Consider the following 19,455-nt stretch of genomic DNA (forward strand, 5'->3'; position numbering starts at 1 on the left):
CTCCTCACTCCCACCTCCCTTCAGGCAGCTGTAGAGAGCAATGAGGTCTGCCCTCAGCCTCCTCTTCTGTAGCCTGAACACCCCCAGCTCCCTCAGCCCCTCCTTCTAACCCAGGTGTTCCAGGGCTACCTTGTTGCCCTTCTCTGAACACTCTGCAGCTTGAGGCTGTTCCCTCTTGTTCTCTGGCTAATGAGCTGTCAGAAGAGACCAGCACCAACCTCTCCCCTCAGCCTCCTCTTTCTCAAACTAAGCAGACCCCCCATCAGGACATCTGCCTTGTTGGCCTTTCCCCTGATCCTCACCCCCAAGCATTCAGCCCTGGCATCACTGGCACCATCATGCTCAGGACAGTCCAGACCCTCCCTGGCATACAGGGGCCATGCTTCCACCTCTCCTTCTTGGCCTCTCTCTTCTCAAGAGCCTACAGCCACCCAACACAGCACTCCAGCTATGCCATTCTTCCCACCATGGTCCTGGCAGGGCAATCATGTCATCATTTTCCTGCTGCATGACAGCTTCCAGCTCTTTCAGCTCCTTGCCCATGCTCTGTGCGTTGCCACAGATACACTTCAGCTGGGAGCCTTTTTGTGGCACAGGGGTCTGCTCCCTGCTTCATCACTCCCAGGCACTAACATGACTCCCAGCTCACCAATCAACTTGCAACCTCCTTATCTCCTGGCCCATTATCCCCTCCCTCCCCTGACCAAGCCTGGGCCTTCCCCTTTCCCCTTCCCATTCCAGATTAAGCCCTGGCCATGAGGCCAGGCAGTTCAGGGCTTCGCAGCACCTTCCCAACACCTCCATCCTCCTGGCCACCCCTGGCCAGCTGCAACTCTTCAACTCAACAAACTGTTCCTTATCTCCAAACTCATTACTGGACCTGTACCCCTCTCCCTGAGCATGCTGCCCAGGGAATATCCCTCGGGGCAGTGCCAACTCCAGGGAGATAGCATGGAAGAACTTGTGGGGAGCAGCTCCCTTTTCAGCAGGTGTGCTGGTTTGAGGCCAGACAGATCCTCTCCTGCCCCGAGAGGGACAAAAGAATGACACTCACACAAACAGATTGGAGAGTGATGGAAAGTTTAAATGGAAAAGCAACTGGTGAAACTACAAAAACTACAAAGCATAGTGACAAGAACAACCCAAAGCATACAGAGTCCCTTACACAACACCCAGAGGCTTCCCAGCTCTTCCCTTCTTCCCACCTGAGGGTTTACCCAAACCCCCCCAGGGCTCTTTCTTCCCCCCCACTGCTAGGCTAGTCTCAGGCTGGCCAGGTCTGAGACTGCTCCCCCCCCCCCCCGCCCGCTTCTCCTCCTGGCATTAGGCCTAGACAGGCCTAAGAGGCCTTGGATACTCCCCCACCCTTACCCGACAAGGGAGCATCTCCCATGGGAGCAGAGGGGGAAGAAAGAGGAAGAAAATGACTTTGCAGACGGATGGATACGGGGCAGGATTTCTGGGTGGAAATACGCTGCTTCCTGAGTCCACCTGATTGGGTTGGACACTGGGGACACCAGAGGTGTAGCTTATGTGGCAGTGACAGGAGGCAGCCAGCCTGAACTGCCACAGCAGGACAGGCAATGGCAGAATTCGATAGGCATGGGACAATGATTAGAGGAGGGGAGCCACACTGCTCCTGTGTGCAGAGGGCTCTTCCCCAACAGGAATAGGGACACTGGGATGCTTGGAGGGAACAGCAGGTGTGGGACAATCCCAAAGTTGTCATCAGAAATGGACTGGAGAGGGATTCTGTGTGGGTGAGGGATTGGATGAGGAGGCACAAGTGAGGAAAGCCTTTCCTAGACAGGCCAGCCGCATTCCACTCCTGATGCTTTCTCCCATGCCTCAGGGAGAGTTTTCCCTGGCACCTGAGCCCAGCAGGTGGAATTGGTCCTTTGGCTGGCATCTCTGGAAGCCAGGACCAGCGGCCCCAGCTGCGGCAGCAGGCGGCTCCGGGGCCACCTCAGGGCTGCTGGGCGAGGCTGGCGGTGCCCAGAGCTGGGCTGCATACAGGGCAGCAGTGCTGCTGTCACAATGGCCATGGTGACCTGTGGAGATGGCCTACAAAAGGGAGCCCTGGGCTCAGGCCCTCGGTCTGTTGGACCTGGTGAGGTGAGCAGAGGGCAGGGGAGGGACGGGGGCTGGCGTGGGGCTGCCGAGGCAGGACTGGGCCCCAGACCTCAGAGCTGGGGGGTCTGTGCTGCAGGCCCAGCTGTGTCCTGCTGCTCCCTCAGCCCTGTGCTGCTTCTCCCTCAGAGTCAGCAGAGGAGCACTTGGAGGAGAAAGCCCAGCACTGCGGTGACAGGGACACTCCAAAGGCTCACAGGTGACGAGTGCCAGGAACGAGATGGCGACCAACCCAGGGGAGCAAGGTGAGAGCAAAGCTTCCCTCCCGCAGCCTGGCACAGGGCTGCTTGGGGAGGGCAGTGTGGGGCTGAGAGCGCTGGCAGGGGCAGGCAGCAGCTCCCCAGGCAGGCGCCCCAGGCAGGGCCTCACCTTTGCTCAGCAAGCAGGGCTCAGGCTGGGCAGTGGGCAGGCGCTGGGGCACCCATGCCTGCCATGCCCCCTTCCCACAGAGCCCAGGGCTGCCCAGCAGGCTCCTGGGGAGTAACAACCCCTCAGGAGGCTTCCCCCGGCCCCACAGGGGTGCTCACACTGCTGCCATGCACTCTGTCCCCTGCAGCCTGCCAGCTGTGCCACCAGGCACACTTGGCCCCCGACCTGTATGGACGGAAGAGACAGGAAGGAGGCTTCTGTTTCCATCGCTACTGCCTGGTGAGTGAGTGCCTCAGGGGCTCCTTCCTGCCCTCCCACACCCTGGCCCTGCCACACTCTCCTCAGCAGCTCCTTCCCTGCTCTCTCTCTCTCTCCTGCAGTTCTTTGCCAGTGGACTCTATCCTGTCACTACCAGCTCAGGTCGGGTGGGCTTCTTCCCCTCTCATGTTCAAAGCGTCCTTGACCACGCAGCACAGAAGGTGAGCACTTGGCAAGCACAGGTTTGGAGATTTGTGCCAGCAGAGCTTTTGGGGAGCTTAGCCAAGACCCCATGAAAGCAAGCCCAGCCCTTCCAAACAGCTCTGGGACAAAAGTCTTGCTGCTCCCAGCAGCTCCACACAGGCTCCAGCACAGGAGCCTCATCTGCCGGGCGGAGCTGGGGGGCAGTGGGCACATCCTGCATCCTGCCAAGGGGAGTGGGGCCGGCTCTGGAGGTGCTGAGCAGATGCTGAGGGAGGCTGCTATGCTCTTTGCAGATATGTTGTGTCTGTGGCAAGAGTGGGGCTTGCATCAACTGCTGGGTGCTGGGCTGTAGGCGAAGCTTCCACCTGCCCTGTGCCCGGCAGGGTGAATGCATCACTCAGTACAACTACTACAGGTAAGGGCAGATGGCCCTGCCCAGGGACGCTCCTCACCTTCAGCCCCTTCTGGCCAGCTTTAGCCAAACCACAAACCACCCTGCTGGGACTCTGCCCATGGCCAAGCACAGGCAGAGGCAGAGGCAGAGCTGGGCGAGCCCTGGGGCTCCTCCACACCTCCTTTGCCATCCTCCTCACCAGCAGGGAAGGAGCCAGCACCACACACCTCACTCACCCCCTTGCTCTTCCCCACAGGGCCTTCTGCTCACACCATCGCCCACGGCAGGCAGTGGACAGGGACCCAGAGCCCCACACCGACTGCCTGCTCTGCTTCGAGGCTGTGGACGACAGCAAGTCCTACACCACCATGGGGTGCCCAGCGTGCCAGCACGCCTGGTTCCACAGGCGCTGCATCCAGGTAGGAGCTGCTCCCTCAGGCCGGGGGCACGGCAGGGGCTCAGCAGCACCGGGGCCTCCCTCACGCTCCTCCTCTTTCTCCTGCAGGGCCATGCTCTGCGTGCTGGCTCTTCAGCTTTCTGCTGCCTGCTCTGCAGGGACAAAGAGCACTTCCAGCAGGAAATGCTCAGGATGGGCATCCGCATCCCCAGGAGGTTGGTTGTTCTTCTTCACAGCTCTCAGGACAGGAGGCTGCCAGGGCAGTGCCCGGCCAGGGGCTCTCCCTGCACTCCTGGCCCTCCCCTCTCTCGTGAGGCTTCAGCTACAGGGGGGAGCGGGAAACAGGGCAGGGGGGGCTGGCAGGGACACCCTGCACCTGCCCCATGCTGGGCCAGCAAGGGCTCAGCAACTTTCCTTTCTCCATCAGACCACCTGCATGGGAGACCGCAGAGGCATTCGAAGGCCTCATGGCCAGGCACAGCCGCTGCGATGCCAGCCACTGCCTGTGCCCAGCAGGCAGGGAACAGGCAGAGGAGGAAGGGTAAGTTCCCAGAGCTGCCTGCACCCCGGGGCTGTCTGCCCAAGAGCTCAAGGCAGAAGCTCCAAGGCCCAGAGCCCTGCTGGACACCACCCTGCTGCTGTCACTTTGTCCTCCCAGCCAGCAACCCCTTTGCTTCCCCAGGCCCTGGCAGCTGCTTCTGTGCAGCTCCTGTGCTGCGGAAGGAACCCACAGGAGCTGCTCCAGCCTGAGGGACAGCGCAGACAGCTGGGAGTGCCAAGGCTGTGCCGGCCCCAGCACCGGTAAGAAACACAGCCCTGGGGTGCCCCTGGGCTGCTGGCCTGGCCCCGAGTGCCCAGGCTGGCTTGGCAGAGCCCCTCTGCTCCAGCAGGGCTGGGGCACTGCTCTGGCCCGGCCTGCCGCAGCCACGGAGGCCCTGCCCCTCACCCTCCCGCTTCTCTTGGCAGCTTCCAGGGCCGGCTCCGAGACGCCTGCCCCCAGCAGTGCCAGCCGGGCCGGACCGGGGCCTCGCCAGGGCTCCGCAGGGCCTGAGGGCAGCAGCCGCTCCGCCGCCCCTGGGCCCGTGTGGGTGCGAGTCGGCTCCCGCCTGCAGCGCCGCGCTCACCACCAGCCCTACAGCCGGCCCCGGAGACGCCGCTAGGGCAGCCCAGGGAGCAGCCCCCCGCGCCAGGCAGCGCCGGCGCTGCCCCGCAGCTCGCTGCCCCGCCAGGCCGGCAGCCCCCGCACCGCCAGCCGCCTGCCAGCAGCGGCTGCCTCCAGCTCCCCGGCAGCTGACAGCCGCAGCCGCTCCAGCCCTGCCGGGCCCGTGCGGGGCCCACACCGCTCCGGCTGGCGCCGTCGGACCCCAGAGCCTTACAGCCGGCCCGGACAGCGCCGAGGGACCTGAGCTCTGCTGGCCCCGACGCCTGCCCCTCAGCCCCTGCACCACACAATAAACTTCTTTCTTCAGCTATGCCCTGATACTTCCACCTCTTCTGTCACCTTCCTCCTCCAGCCCCTTTCTCAGGGGGCAGTGCCAGGGGCTGGCCACAGAGGCTCCTCTTCTCACTCAGTCACAGAATATAGCCAGGTGGAAGACACCTCCAAGCTCATCCAGTCCTACCCTCCGCCCAGCACTGAAGGGGCACCACCAAACCATGTCCCTAAGCACCAATTCCAAGGCTGCTTGAACACCTCCAGGGATGCTGACTTCACCACCGCCCTGGGCAGAACATTCCAGTCTCTCAGAGCCCTCTCTGGCAAGAAATATTTCCTAGCATCCAGCCTCGACCTCCCCTGCTGCAGCCTGGAACCATTTCCTCTGCTCCTGTCTCTTGCCACCAAGGAGCAGAGCCTGCCCCCTCCTCACTCCCACCTCCCTTCAGGCAGCTGTAGAGAGCAATGAGGTCTGCCCTCAGCCTCCTCTTCTGTAGCCTGAACACCCCCAGCTCCCTCAGCCCCTCCTTCTAACCCAGGTGTTCCAGGGCTACCTTGTTGCCCTTCTCTGAACACTCTGCAGCTTGAGGCTGTTCCCTCTTGTTCTCTGGCTAATGAGCTGTCAGAAGAGACCAGCACCAACCTCTCCCCTCAGCCTCCTCTTTCTCAAACTAAGCAGACCCCCCATCAGGACATCTGCCTTGTTGGCCTTTCCCCTGATCCTCACCCCCAAGCATTCAGCCCTGGCATCACTGGCACCATCATGCTCAGGACAGTCCAGACCCTCCCTGGCATACAGGGGCCATGCTTCCACCTCTCCTTCTTGGCCTCTCTCTTCTCAAGAGCCTACAGCCACCCAACACAGCACTCCAGCTATGCCATTCTTCCCACCATGGTCCTGGCAGGGCAATCATGTCATCATTTTCCTGCTGCATGACAGCTTCCAGCTCTTTCAGCTCCTTGCCCATGCTCTGTGCGTTGCCACAGATACACTTCAGCTGGGAGCCTTTTTGTGGCACAGGGGTCTGCTCCCTGCTTCATCACTCCCAGGCACTAACATGACTCCCAGCTCACCAATCAACTTGCAACCTCCTTATCTCCTGGCCCATTATCCCCTCCCTCCCCTGACCAAGCCTGGGCCTTCCCCTTTCCCCTTCCCATTCCAGATTAAGCCCTGGCCATGAGGCCAGGCAGTTCAGGGCTTCGCAGCACCTTCCCAACACCTCCATCCTCCTGGCCACCCCTGGCCAGCTGCAACTCTTCAACTCAACAAACTGTTCCTTATCTCCAAACTCATTACTGGACCTGTACCCCTCTCCCTGAGCATGCTGCCCAGGGAATATCCCTCGGGGCAGTGCCAACTCCAGGGAGATAGCATGGAAGAACTTGTGGGGAGCAGCTCCCTTTTCAGCAGGTGTGCTGGTTTGAGGCCAGACAGATCCTCTCCTGCCCCGAGAGGGACAAAAGAATGACACTCACACAAACAGATTGGAGAGTGATGGAAAGTTTAAATGGAAAAGCAACTGGTGAAACTACAAAAACTACAAAGCATAGTGACAAGAACAACCCAAAGCATACAGAGTCCCTTACACAACACCCAGAGGCTTCCCAGCTCTTCCCTTCTTCCCACCGGAGGGTTTACCCAACCCCCCCCAGGGCTCTTTCTTCCCCCCCACTGCTAGGCTAGTCTCCGGCTGGCCAGGTCTGAGACTGCTCCCCCCCCCCCCCCGCCCGCTTCTCCTCCTGGCATTAGGCCTAGACAGGCCTAAGAGGCCTTGGATACTCCCCCACCCTTACCCGACAAGGGAGCATCTCCCATGGGAGCAGAGGGGGAAGAAAGAGGAAGAAAATGACTTTGCAGACGGATGGATACGGGGCAGGATTTCTGGGTGGAAATACGCTGCTTCCTGAGTCCACCTGATTGGGTTGGACACTGGGGACACCAGAGGTGTAGCTTATGTGGCAGTGACAGGAGGCAGCCAGCCTGAACTGCCACAGCAGGACAGGCAATGGCAGAATTCGATAGGCATGGGACAATGATTAGAGGAGGGGAGCCACACTGCTCCTGTGTGCAGAGGGCTCTTCCCCAACAGGAATAGGGACACTGGGATGCTTGGAGGGAACAGCAGGTGTGGGACAATCCCAAAGTTGTCATCAGAAATGGACTGGAGAGGGATTCTGTGTGGGTGAGGGATTGGATGAGGAGGCACAAGTGAGGAAAGCCTTTCCTAGACAGGCCAGCCGCATTCCACTCCTGATGCTTTCTCCCATGCCTCAGGGAGAGTTTTCCCTGGCACCTGAGCCCAGCAGGTGGAATTGGTCCTTTGGCTGGCATCTCTGGAAGCCAGGACCAGCGGCCCCAGCTGCGGCAGCAGGCGGCTCCGGGGCCACCTCAGGGCTGCTGGGCGAGGCTGGCGGTGCCCAGAGCTGGGCTGCATACAGGGCAGCAGTGCTGCTGTCACAATGGCCATGGTGACCTGTGGAGATGGCCTACAAAAGGGAGCCCTGGGCTCAGGCCCTCGGTCTGTTGGACCTGGTGAGGTGAGCAGAGGGCAGGGGAGGGACGGGGGCTGGCGTGGGGCTGCCGAGGCAGGACTGGGCCCCAGACCTCAGAGCTGGGGGGTCTGTGCTGCAGGCCCAGCTGTGTCCTGCTGCTCCCTCAGCCCTGTGCTGCTTCTCCCTCAGAGTCAGCAGAGGAGCACTTGGAGGAGAAAGCCCAGCACTGCGGTGACAGGGACACTCCAAAGGCTCACAGGTGACGAGTGCCAGGAACGAGATGGCGACCAACCCAGGGGAGCAAGGTGAGAGCAAAGCTTCCCTCCCGCAGCCTGGCACAGGGCTGCTTGGGGAGGGCAGTGTGGGGCTGAGAGCGCTGGCAGGGGCAGGCAGCAGCTCCCCAGGCAGGCGCCCCAGGCAGGGCCTCACCTTTGCTCAGCAAGCAGGGCTCAGGCTGGGCAGTGGGCAGGCGCTGGGGCACCCATGCCTGCCATGCCCCCTTCCCACAGAGCCCAGGGCTGCCCAGCAGGCTCCTGGGGAGTAACAACCCCTCAGGAGGCTTCCCCCGGCCCCACAGGGGTGCTCACACTGCTGCCATGCACTCTGTCCCCTGCAGCCTGCCAGCTGTGCCACCAGGCACACTTGGCCCCCGACCTGTATGGACGGAAGAGACAGGAAGGAGGCTTCTGTTTCCATCGCTACTGCCTGGTGAGTGAGTGCCTCAGGGGCTCCTTCCTGCCCTCCCACACCCTGGCCCTGCCACACTCTCCTCAGCAGCTCCTTCCCTGCTCTCTCTCTCTCTCCTGCAGTTCTTTGCCAGTGGACTCTATCCTGTCACTACCAGCTCAGGTCGGGTGGGCTTCTTCCCCTCTCATGTTCAAAGCGTCCTTGACCACGCAGCACAGAAGGTGAGCACTTGGCAAGCACAGGTTTGGAGATTTGTGCCAGCAGAGCTTTTGGGGAGCTTAGCCAAGACCCCATGAAAGCAAGCCCAGCCCTTCCAAACAGCTCTGGGACAAAAGTCTTGCTGCTCCCAGCAGCTCCACACAGGCTCCAGCACAGGAGCCTCATCTGCCGGGCGGAGCTGGGGGGCAGTGGGCACATCCTGCATCCTGCCAAGGGGAGTGGGGCCGGCTCTGGAGGTGCTGAGCAGATGCTGAGGGAGGCTGCTATGCTCTTTGCAGATATGTTGTGTCTGTGGCAAGAGTGGGGCTTGCATCAACTGCTGGGTGCTGGGCTGTAGGCGAAGCTTCCACCTGCCCTGTGCCCGGCAGGGTGAATGCATCACTCAGTACAACTACTACAGGTAAGGGCAGATGGCCCTGCCCAGGGACGCTCCTCACCTTCAGCCCCTTCTGGCCAGCTTTAGCCAAACCACAAACCACCCTGCTGGGACTCTGCCCATGGCCAAGCACAGGCAGAGGCAGAGGCAGAGCTGGGCGAGCCCTGGGGCTCCTCCACACCTCCTTTGCCATCCTCCTCACCAGCAGGGAAGGAGCCAGCACCACACACCTCACTCACCCCCTTGCTCTTCCCCACAGGGCCTTCTGCTCACACCATCGCCCACGGCAGGCAGTGGACAGGGACCCAGAGCCCCACACCGACTGCCTGCTCTGCTTCGAGGCTGTGGACGACAGCAAGTCCTACACCACCATGGGGTGCCCAGCGTGCCAGCACGCCTGGTTCCACAGGCGCTGCATCCAGGTAGGAGCTGCTCCCTCAGGCCGGGGGCACGGCAGGGGCTCAGCAGCACCGGGGCCTCCCTCACGCTCCTCCTCTTTCTCCTGCAGGGCCATGCTCTGCGTGCTGGCTCTTCAGCTTTCTGCTGCCTGCTCTGCAGGGACAAAGAGCACTTCCAGCAGGAAATGCTCAGGATGGGCATCCGCATCCCCAGGAGGTTGGTTGTTCTTCTTCACAGCTCTCAGGACAGGAGGCTGCCAGGGCAGTGCCCGGCCAGGGGCTCTCCCTGCACTCCTGGCCCTCCCCTCTCTCGTGAGGCTTCAGCTACAGGGGGGAGCGGGAAACAGGGCAGGGGGGGCTGGCAGGGACACCCTGCACCTGCCCCATGCTGGGCCAGCAAGGGCTCAGCAACTTTCCTTTCTCCATCAGACCACCTGCATGGGAGACCGCAGAGGCATTCGAAGGCCTCATGGCCAGGCACAGCCGCTGCGATGCCAGCCACTGCCTGTGCCCAGCAGGCAGGGAACAGGCAGAGGAGGAAGGGTAAGTTCCCAGAGCTGCCTGCACCCCGGGGCTGTCTGCCCAAGAGCTCAAGGCAGAAGCTCCAAGGCCCAGAGCCCTGCTGGACACCACCCTGCTGCTGTCACTTTGTCCTCCCAGCCAGCAACCCCTTTGCTTCCCCAGGCCCTGGCAGCTGCTTCTGTGCAGCTCCTGTGCTGCGGAAGGAACCCACAGGAGCTGCTCCAGCCTGAGGGACAGCGCAGACAGCTGGGAGTGCCAAGGCTGTGCCGGCCCCAGCACCGGTAAGAAACACAGCCCTGGGGTGCCCCTGGGCTGCTGGCCTGGCCCCGAGTGCCCAGGCTGGCTTGGCAGAGCCCCTCTGCTCCAGCAGGGCTGGGGCACTGCTCTGGCCCGGCCTGCCGCAGCCACGGAGGCCCTGCCCCTCACCCTCCCGCTTCTCTTGGCAGCTTCCAGGGCCGGCTCCGAGACGCCTGCCCCCAGCAGTGCCAGCCGGGCCGGACCGGGGCCTCGCCAGGGCTCCGCAGGGCCTGAGGGCAGCAGCCGCTCCGCCGCCCCTGGGCCCGTGTGGGTGCGAGTCGGCTCCCGCCTGCAGCGCCGCGCTCACCACCAGCCCTACAGCCGGCCCCGGAGACGCCGCTAGGGCAGCCCAGGGAGCAGCCCCCCGCGCCAGGCAGCGCCGGCGCTGCCCCGCAGCTCGCTGCCCCGCCAGGCCGGCAGCCCCCGCACCGCCAGCCGCCTGCCAGCAGCGGCTGCCTCCAGCTCCCCGGCAGCTGACAGCCGCAGCCGCTCCAGCCCTGCCGGGCCCGTGCGGGGCCCACACCGCTCCGGCTGGCGCCGTCGGACCCCAGAGCCTTACAGCCGGCCCGGACAGCGCCGAGGGACCTGAGCTCTGCTGGCCCCGACGCCTGCCCCTCAGCCCCTGCACCACACAATAAACTTCTTTCTTCAGCTATGCCCTGATACTTCCACCTCTTCTGTCACCTTCCTCCTCCAGCCCCTTTCTCAGGGGGCAGTGCCAGGGGCTGGCCACAGAGGCTCCTCTTCTCACTCAGTCACAGAATATAGCCAGGTGGAAGACACCTCCAAGCTCATCCAGTCCTACCCTCCGCCCAGCACTGAAGGGGCACCACCAAACCATGTCCCTAAGCACCAATTCCAAGGCTGCTTGAACACCTCCAGGGATGCTGACTTCACCACTGCCCTGGGCAGAACATTCCAGTCTCTCAGAGCCCTCTCTGGCAAGAAATATTTCCTAGCATCCAGCCTCGACCTCCCCTGCTGCAGCCTGGAACCATTTCCTCTGCTCCTGTCTCTTGCCACCAAGGAGCAGAGCCTGCCCCCTCCTCACTCCCACCTCCCTTCAGGCAGCTGTAGAGAGCAATGAGGTCTGCCCTCAGCCTCCTCTTCTGTAGCCTGAACACCCCCAGCTCCCTCAGCCCCTCCTTCTAACCCAGGTGTTCCAGGGCTACCTTGTTGCCCTTCTCTGAACACTCTGCAGCTTGAGGCTGTTCCCTCTTGTTCTCTGGCTAATGAGCTGTCAGAAGAGACCAGCACCAACCTCTCCCCTCAGCCTCCTCTTTCTCAAACTAAGCAGACCCCCCATCAGGACATCTGCCTTGTTGGCCTTTCCCCTGATCCTCACCCCCAAGCATTCAGCCCTGGCATCACTGGCACCATCATGCTCAGGACAGTCCAGACCCTCCCTGGCATACAGGGGCCATGCTTCCACCTCTCCTTCTTGGCCTCTCTCTTCTCAAGAGCCTACAGCCACCCAACACAGCACTCCAGCTATGCCATTCTTCCCACCATGGTCCTGGCAGGGCAATCATGTCATCATTTTCCTGCTGCATGACAGCTTCCAGCTCTTTCAGCTCCTTGCCCATGCTCTGTGCGTTGCCACAGATACACTTCAGCTGGGAGCCTTTTTGTGGCACAGGGGTCTGCTCCCTGCTTCATCACTCCCAGGCACTAACATGACTCCCAGCTCACCAATCAACTTGCAACCTCCTTATCTCCTGGCCCATTATCCCCTCCCTCCCCTGACCAAGCCTGGGCCTTCCCCTTTCCCCTTCCCATTCCAGATTAAGCCCTGGCCATGAGGCCAGGCAGTTCAGGGCTTCGCAGCACCTTCCCAACACCTCCATCCTCCTGGCCACCCCTGGCCAGCTGCAACTCTTCAACTCAACAAACTGTTCCTTATCTCCAAACTCATTACTGGACCTGTACCCCTCTCCCTGAGCATGCTGCCCAGGGAATATCCCTCGGGGCAGTGCCAACTCCAGGGAGATAGCATGGAAGAACTTGTGGGGAGCAGCTCCCTTTTCAGCAGGTGTGCTGGTTTGAGGCCAGACAGATCCTCTCCTGCCCCGAGAGGGACAAAAGAATGACACTCACACAAACAGATTGGAGAGTGATGGAAAGTTTAAATGGAAAAGCAACTGGTGAAACTACAAAAACTACAAAGCATAGTGACAAGAACAACCCAAAGCATACAGAGTCCCTTACACAACACCCAGAGGCTTCCCAGCTCTTCCCTTCTTCCCACCTGAGGGTTTACCCAAACCCCCCCAGGGCTCTTTCTTCCCCCCCACTGCTAGGCTAGTCTCAGGCTGGCCAGGTCTGAGACTGCTCCCCCCCCCCCCCGCCCGCTTCTCCTCCTGGCATTAGGCCTAGACAGGCCTAAGAGGCCTTGGATACTCCCCCACCCTTACCCGACAAGGGAGCATCTCCCATGGGAGCAGAGGGGGAAGAAAGAGGAAGAAAATGACTTTGCAGACGGATGGATACGGGGCAGGATTTCTGGGTGGAAATACGCTGCTTCCTGAGTCCACCTGATTGGGTTGGACACTGGGGACACCAGAGGTGTAGCTTATGTGGCAGTGACAGGAGGCAGCCAGCCTGAACTGCCACAGCAGGACAGGCAATGGCAGAATTCGATAGGCATGGGACAATGATTAGAGGAGGGGAGCCACACTGCTCCTGTGTGCAGAGGGCTCTTCCCCAACAGGAATAGGGACACTGGGATGCTTGGAGGGAACAGCAGGTGTGGGACAATCCCAAAGTTGTCATCAGAAATGGACTGGAGAGGGATTCTGTGTGGGTGAGGGATTGGATGAGGAGGCACAAGTGAGGAAAGCCTTTCCTAGACAGGCCAGCCGCATTCCACTCCTGATGCTTTCTCCCATGCCTCAGGGAGAGTTTTCCCTGGCACCTGAGCCCAGCAGGTGGAATTGGTCCTTTGGCTGGCATCTCTGGAAGCCAGGACCAGCGGCCCCAGCTGCGGCAGCAGGCGGCTCCGGGGCCACCTCAGGGCTGCTGGGCGAGGCTGGCGGTGCCCAGAGCTGGGCTGCATACAGGGCAGCAGTGCTGCTGTCACAATGGCCATGGTGACCTGTGGAGATGGCCTACAAAAGGGAGCCCTGGGCTCAGGCCCTCGGTCTGTTGGACCTGGTGAGGTGAGCAGAGGGCAGGGGAGGGACGGGGGCTGGCGTGGGGCTGCCGAGGCAGGACTGGGCCCCAGACCTCAGAGCTGGGGGTCTGTGCTGCAGGCCCAGCTGTGTCCTGCTGCTCCCTCAGCCCTGTGCTGCTTCTCCCTCAGAGTCAGCAGAGGAGCACTTGGAGGAGAAAGCCCAGCACTGCGGTGACAGGGACACTCCAAAGGCTCACAGGTGACGAGTGCCAGGAACGAGATGGCGACCAACCCAGGGGAGCAAGGTGAGAGCAAAGCTTCCCTCCCGCAGCCTGGCACAGGGCTGCTTGGGGAGGGCAGTGTGGGGCTGAGAGCGCTGGCAGGGGCAGGCAGCAGCTCCCCAGGCAGGCGCCCCAGGCAGGGCCTCACCTTTGCTCAGCAAGCAGGGCTCAGGCTGGGCAGTGGGCAGGCGCTGGGGCACCCATGCCTGCCATGCCCCCTTCCCACAGAGCCCAGGGCTGCCCAGCAGGCTCCTGGGGAGTAACAACCCCTCAGGAGGCTTCCCCCGGCCCCACAGGGGTGCTCACACTGCTGCCATGCACTCTGTCCCCTGCAGCCTGCCAGCTGTGCCACCAGGCACACTTGGCCCCCGACCTGTATGGACGGAAGAGACAGGAAGGAGGCTTCTGTTTCCATCGCTACTGCCTGGTGAGTGAGTGCCTCAGGGGCTCCTTCCTGCCCTCCCACACCCTGGCCCTGCCACACTCTCCTCAGCAGCTCCTTCCCTGCTCTCTCTCTCTCTCCTGCAGTTCTTTGCCAGTGGACTCTATCCTGTCACTACCAGCTCAGGTCGGGTGGGCTTCTTCCCCTCTCATGTTCAAAGCGTCCTTGACCACGCAGCACAGAAGGTGAGCACCTGGCAAGCACAGGTTTGGAGATTTGTGCCAGCAGAGCTTTTGGGGAGCTTAGCCAAGACCCCATGAAAGCAAGCCCAGCCCTTCCAAACAGCTCTGGGACAAAAGTCTTGCTGCTCCCAGCAGCTCCACACAGGCTCCAGCACAGGAGCCTCATCTGCCGGGCGGAGCTGGGGGGCAGTGGGCACATCCTGCATCCTGCCAAGGGGAGTGGGGCCGGCTCTGGAGGTGCTGAGCAGATGCTGAGGGAGGCTGCTATGCTCTTTGCAGATATGTTGTGTCTGTGGCAAGAGTGGGGCTTGCATCAACTGCTGGGTGCTGGGCTGTAGGCGAAGCTTCCACCTGCCCTGTGCCCGGCAGGGTGAATGCATCACTCAGTACAACTACTACAGGTAAGGGCAGATGGCCCTGCCCAGGGACGCTCCTCACCTTCAGCCCCTTCTGGCCAGCTTTAGCCAAACCACAAACCACCCTGCTGGGACTCTGCCCATGGCCAAGCACAGGCAGAGGCAGAGGCAGAGCTGGGCGAGCCCTGGGGCTCCTCCACACCTCCTTTGCCATCCTCCTCACCAGCAGGGAAGGAGCCAGCACCACACACCTCACTCACCCCCTTGCTCTTCCCCACAGGGCCTTCTGCTCACACCATCGCCCACGGCAGGCAGTGGACAGGGACCCAGAGCCCCACACCGACTGCCTGCTCTGCTTCGAGGCTGTGGACGACAGCAAGTCCTACACCACCATGGGGTGCCCAGCGTGCCAGCACGCCTGGTTCCACAGGCGCTGCATCCAGGTAGGAGCTGCTCCCTCAGGCCGGGGGCACGGCAGGGGCTCAGCAGCACCGGGGCCTCCCTCACGCTCCTCCTCTTTCTCCTGCAGGGCCATGCTCTGCGTGCTGGCTCTTCAGCTTTCTGCTGCCTGCTCTGCAGGGACAAAGAGCACTTCCAGCAGGAAATGCTCAGGATGGGCATCCGCATCCCCAGGAGGTTGGTTGTTCTTCTTCACAGCTCTCAGGACAGGAGGCTGCCAGGGCAGTGCCCGGCCAGGGGCTCTCCCTGCACTCCTGGCCCTCCCCTCTCTCGTGAGGCTTCAGCTACAGGGGGGAGCGGGAAACAGGGCAGGGGGGGCTGGCAGGGACACCCTGCACCTGCCCCATGCTGGGCCAGCAAGGGCTCAGCAACTTTCCTTTCTCCATCAGACCACCTGCATGGGAGACCGCAGAGGCATTCGAAGGCCTCATGGCCAGGCACAGCCGCTGCGATGCCAGCCACTGCCTGTGCCCAGCAGGCAGGGAACAGGCAGAGGAGGAAGGGTAAGTTCCCAGAGCTGCCTGCACCCCGGGGCTGTCTGCCCAAGAGCTCAAGGCAGAAGCTCCAAGGCCCAGAGCCCTGCTGGACACCACCCTGCTGCTGTCACTTTGTCCTCCCAGCCAGCAACCCCTTTGCTTCCCCAGGCCCTGGCAGCTGCTTCTGTGCAGCTCCTGTGCTGCGGAAGGAACCCACAGGAGCTGCTCCAGCCTGAGGGACAGCGCAGACAGCTGGGAGTGCCAAGGCTGTGCCGGCCCCAGCACCGGTAAGAAACACAGCCCTGGGGTGCCCCTGGGCTGCTGGCCTGGCCCCGAGTGCCCAGGCTGGCTTGGCAGAGCCCCTCTGCTCCAGCAGGGCTGGGGCACTGCTCTGGCCCGGCCTGCCGCAGCCACGGAGGCCCTGCCCCTCACCCTCCCGCTTCTCTTGGCAGCTTCCAGGGCCGGCTCCGAGACGCCTGCCCCCAGCAGTGCCAGCCGGGCCGGACCGGGGCCTCGCCAGGGCTCCGCAGGGCCTGAGGGCAGCAGCCGCTCCGCCGCCCCTGGGCCCGTGTGGGTGCGAGTCGGCTCCCGCCTGCAGCGCCGCGCTCACCACCAGCCCTACAGCCGGCCCCGGAGACGCCGCTAGGGCAGCCCAGGGAGCAGCCCCCCGCGCCAGGCAGCGCCGGCGCTGCCCCGCAGCTCGCTGCCCCGCCAGGCCGGCAGCCCCCGCACCGCCAGCCGCCTGCCAGCAGCGGCTGCCTCCAGCTCCCCGGCAGCTGACAGCCGCAGCCGCTCCAGCCCTGCCGGGCCCGTGCGGGGCCCACACCGCTCCGGCTGGCGCCGTCGGACCCCAGAGCCTTACAGCCGGCCCGGACAGCGCCGAGGGACCTGAGCTCTGCTGGCCCCGACGCCTGCCCCTCAGCCCCTGCACCACACAATAAACTTCTTTCTTCAGCTATGCCCTGATACTTCCACCTCTTCTGTCACCTTCCTCCTCCAGCCCCTTTCTCAGGGGGCAGTGCCAGGGGCTGGCCACAGAGGCTCCTCTTCTCACTCAGTCACAGAATATAGCCAGGTGGAAGACACCTCCAAGCTCATCCAGTCCTACCCTCCGCCCAGCACTGAAGGGGCACCACCAAACCATGTCCCTAAGCACCAATTCCAAGGCTGCTTGAACACCTCCAGGGATGCTGACTTCACCACTGCCCTGGGCAGAACATTCCAGTCTCTCAGAGCCCTCTCTGGCAAGAAATATTTCCTAGCATCCAGCCTCGACCTCCCCTGCTGCAGCCTGGAACCATTTCCTCTGCTCCTGTCTCTTGCCACCAAGGAGCAGAGCCTGCCCCCTCCTCACTCCCACCTCCCTTCAGGCAGCTGTAGAGAGCAATGAGGTCTGCCCTCAGCCTCCTCTTCTGTAGCCTGAACACCCCCAGCTCCCTCAGCCCCTCCTTCTAACCCAGGTGTTCCAGGGCTACCTTGTTGCCCTTCTCTGAACACTCTGCAGCTTGAGGCTGTTCCCTCTTGTTCTCTGGCTAATGAGCTGTCAGAAGAGACCAGCACCAACCTCTCCCCTCAGCCTCCTCTTTCTCAAACTAAGCAGACCCCCCATCAGGACATCTGCCTTGTTGGCCTTTCCCCTGATCCTCACCCCCAAGCATTCAGCCCTGGCATCACTGGCACCATCATGCTCAGGACAGTCCAGACCCTCCCTGGCATACAGGGGCCATGCTTCCACCTCTCCTTCTTGGCCTCTCTCTTCTCAAGAGCCTACAGCCACCCAACACAGCACTCCAGCTATGCCATTCTTCCCACCATGGTCCTGGCAGGGCAATCATGTCATCATTTTCCTGCTGCATGACAGCTTCCAGCTCTTTCAGCTCCTTGCCCATGCTCTGTGCATTGCCACAGATACACTTCAGCTGGGAGCCTTTTTGTGGCACAGGGGTCTGCTCCCTGCTTCATCACTCCCAGGCACTAACATGACTCCCAGCTCACCAATCAACTTCTCTGGACATGCTCTAGTCCCTCAATGTCCTTCCTGGAGTGAAGGTCCAAGAACTGGACACATTACTCAAGGTGTGGCCTCCCCAGAGCTGAGTCCCATGGGACAATCACCTCCCTGCTCCTCCTGGACACAGCATTTCTAGTCCCTGACAGGATGCCTTTGGCTTTCTTGGCCACCTGGGCACACTATTGGCTGCTATTCAGCTGCTTATCCATCAGCACTTTTCTGCCAGCAGCTTTCCAGCCACACTGTCCCAAACCTGGAGCATTGCTTGGGGTTGTTGTGCGGCAAGGTCAGTTCCTGGCACTTGGCCTTGTTGAAGCTCTTCCTCTTAACGTTGGCCATGGATCCAATCTATCCAAGACCCCCTGTAGGGCCTTCCTACCCTGGTGCAGGTCAGCACTGCCACCTCGCTTGGTGCCGTCTTTGAACTCACTGATGACACACTGTGGGTCTTCATCAAGGTCATCAATCGAGAAGTTAAACAGAAGTGGTTTCAACACTGAGTCTTGAGGAATATCACTTGTGACCGGCTGCCAGCGGGATTTAACTCCACTGACCACCATTCTTTGGGCCCTTTCACCCAGGCAGTGCTGTATCCAGCAGAGCATTGCTCATTCTCCCATGAGCAGCCAGTTCATCCATCAGAATTCTGTGGGGAAGAGTGTCAAAGACTTTTCCCAAGTCTAGGCAGACAGTACCCACAGCCTTTCCCTCATCCACCTGGCAGATCATCTTGTCATAGAAGGAGATCAGGTTGGTCAGGCAGGACCTGGCCTTCACAAAGCCATGCTGACTGGGCCTGATCCCCTGGTGGTTCTCTGTTTGGTGTGTAATGGGGCTTGAGATGCTCTGCTCTGTGCCCTTCCCTGGTACTGAGCTCAGATTGTCTATAGTTTCCTGGATCCTCCTAGAGAGTTGTAGGGCTCTGCAGAAAGGCCGGTTTGTTCTTTGTCAAATGCTGATGTAGAAGCTGACTTTGGCTTAGCAGCTTGAACTTGACAAATCCAATGTGTATGCTTCGTAAATTTCCCTGCAGTTTCCTCACTCTAGTCCATGTGATGCCCATACTCCAATACCTCTGGCACTAAGTCACTCCAGGTCGTCATGCGTCGCTGCTGCTGCGGAGGCTGCGCTGGAGCCAGGGCAGCATTCACAGCATGGGCAGTTTGTTTACAGTTCTGAGAGTTAGCTACACACATCTGAAGGCTGTCTGGGAGGCCACAGATAGTCAAGCACAGTCAGGCACTCAATCATAAGGTAATCTGTTAAATAAAGCCCAAACAATGCGTTTACAACCAAAATGTTTTAAATAACTACAATCACTAATCTACCCAAGTGATGAGATGCTAAACGAGTTGGGTTTGGTTGTCTTCGTTGGTTGGGTTCTTTACAGAATCATGGGATGTTAAGGGCTGGAAGGGACCTCAAGAGATCATCCAGTCCAACCCCCCTGCCAGAGCAGCATGACCGAGAGCAGGTCACACAGGAACACATCGAGGCAGGTTTTGAGTATCTCCAGCGAGGGAGACTCCACTCCCTCCAGCCTGTCAGCTGCACCAGACAGCTTGGTGTCGTCAGCAAACCTCTTGAGGGTGCCTCAGTGCCACTGTCCATGTCACCAACAAAGATGTTGAACAAGCCTGGTCCCAGCACTGATCCCTGAGGGACTCCACTTGTCACTGGCCTCCACTTGGCCATGGACCATTGACAGCCACTCTTTGGGTGCAGCCATCAAGCCAGTTCTGTATCCACTAAATGGTCCAAACATCAAACCCAGGCTGCAGCAGCCTGAAGAGCAGGATGTGGTGTGGGACAGTGTTGAAGGCTTCGCTCAGGTCCAGGTAAATGACATCAGTTGCTCAGCCTTCATCTATTAATATTGTGACCTTATCACAGAAGGCCACCAGGTTTGTCAGGCAGGATTTGCCCTTGGTGCAGCTGTGTTGATTGTATGCAG

The 19,455-nt window shown here is 61.0% G+C and overlaps 4 protein-coding genes across 4 annotated transcripts in view; 3 read left to right on the forward strand and 1 right to left on the reverse strand.

Annotated features, from left to right (window-relative positions):
- The window catches only part of NCKAP1 (NCK associated protein 1), a 113,991-nt gene extending 111,946 nt beyond the window's left edge, over positions 1 to 2,045 (reverse strand). The window contains exon 1 of the mRNA XM_054380868.1: positions 1,872 to 2,045. Coding sequence (XP_054236843.1) covers positions 1,872 to 2,045 — 174 coding nt within the window. The remainder of the gene's footprint in view (positions 1 to 1,871) is intronic.
- Positions 2,046 to 2,350: 305 nt separating this feature from the next.
- LOC128966916 (PHD finger protein 7-like) lies at positions 2,351 to 4,912 on the forward strand. Its single transcript, XM_054380873.1, has 9 exons — positions 2,351 to 2,375; positions 2,687 to 2,778; positions 2,880 to 2,978; positions 3,255 to 3,376; positions 3,612 to 3,774; positions 3,861 to 3,967; positions 4,180 to 4,293; positions 4,435 to 4,553; positions 4,719 to 4,912. The coding sequence occupies exons 1-9, from the start codon at positions 2,351 to 2,353 to the stop codon at positions 4,910 to 4,912; spliced, it is 1,035 nt and encodes a 344-aa protein (XP_054236848.1).
- Positions 4,913 to 7,963: 3,051 nt separating this feature from the next.
- On the forward strand, positions 7,964 to 10,525 carry LOC128966917 (PHD finger protein 7-like). Its single transcript, XM_054380874.1, has 9 exons — positions 7,964 to 7,988; positions 8,300 to 8,391; positions 8,493 to 8,591; positions 8,868 to 8,989; positions 9,225 to 9,387; positions 9,474 to 9,580; positions 9,793 to 9,906; positions 10,048 to 10,166; positions 10,332 to 10,525. Exons 1-9 carry the CDS (start codon positions 7,964 to 7,966, stop codon positions 10,523 to 10,525), a joined length of 1,035 nt encoding a protein of 344 aa, XP_054236849.1.
- A 3,049-nt stretch (positions 10,526 to 13,574) lies between these two features.
- Positions 13,575 to 16,136, forward strand: LOC128966920 (PHD finger protein 7-like). The gene is made up of 9 exons (XM_054380877.1): positions 13,575 to 13,599; positions 13,911 to 14,002; positions 14,104 to 14,202; positions 14,479 to 14,600; positions 14,836 to 14,998; positions 15,085 to 15,191; positions 15,404 to 15,517; positions 15,659 to 15,777; positions 15,943 to 16,136. Exons 1-9 carry the CDS (start codon positions 13,575 to 13,577, stop codon positions 16,134 to 16,136), a joined length of 1,035 nt encoding a protein of 344 aa, XP_054236852.1.
- The last annotated feature ends 3,319 nt before the right edge of the window (positions 16,137 to 19,455 follow it).

This window comes from Indicator indicator, chromosome 5, assembly GCF_027791375.1.
Source record: "Indicator indicator isolate 239-I01 chromosome 5, UM_Iind_1.1, whole genome shotgun sequence".
Taxonomy (NCBI): Eukaryota; Metazoa; Chordata; class Aves; order Piciformes; family Indicatoridae; genus Indicator; species Indicator indicator.

Excerpts from the sequence above, each read along its gene's own strand:
- LOC128966917 (XM_054380874.1), top strand. The coding sequence starts at position 7,964 with ATGGCGACCAACCCAGGGGAGCAAG. Across the intron at positions 7,989-8,299 it reads GACCAACCCAGGGGAGCAAG|CCTGCCAGCTGTGCCACCAG; the intron begins GTGAGAGCAAAG and ends TGTCCCCTGCAG. Across the intron at positions 8,990-9,224 it reads ACTCAGTACAACTACTACAG|GGCCTTCTGCTCACACCATC; the intron begins GTAAGGGCAGAT and ends TCTTCCCCACAG.
- LOC128966916 (XM_054380873.1), top strand. The coding sequence starts at position 2,351 with ATGGCGACCAACCCAGGGGAGCAAG. Across the intron at positions 2,779-2,879 it reads GTTTCCATCGCTACTGCCTG|TTCTTTGCCAGTGGACTCTA; the intron begins GTGAGTGAGTGC and ends TCTCTCCTGCAG. Across the intron at positions 3,377-3,611 it reads ACTCAGTACAACTACTACAG|GGCCTTCTGCTCACACCATC; the intron begins GTAAGGGCAGAT and ends TCTTCCCCACAG.
- LOC128966920 (XM_054380877.1), top strand. The coding sequence starts at position 13,575 with ATGGCGACCAACCCAGGGGAGCAAG. Across the intron at positions 14,601-14,835 it reads ACTCAGTACAACTACTACAG|GGCCTTCTGCTCACACCATC; the intron begins GTAAGGGCAGAT and ends TCTTCCCCACAG. Across the intron at positions 15,192-15,403 it reads GGCATCCGCATCCCCAGGAG|ACCACCTGCATGGGAGACCG; the intron begins GTTGGTTGTTCT and ends TTTCTCCATCAG.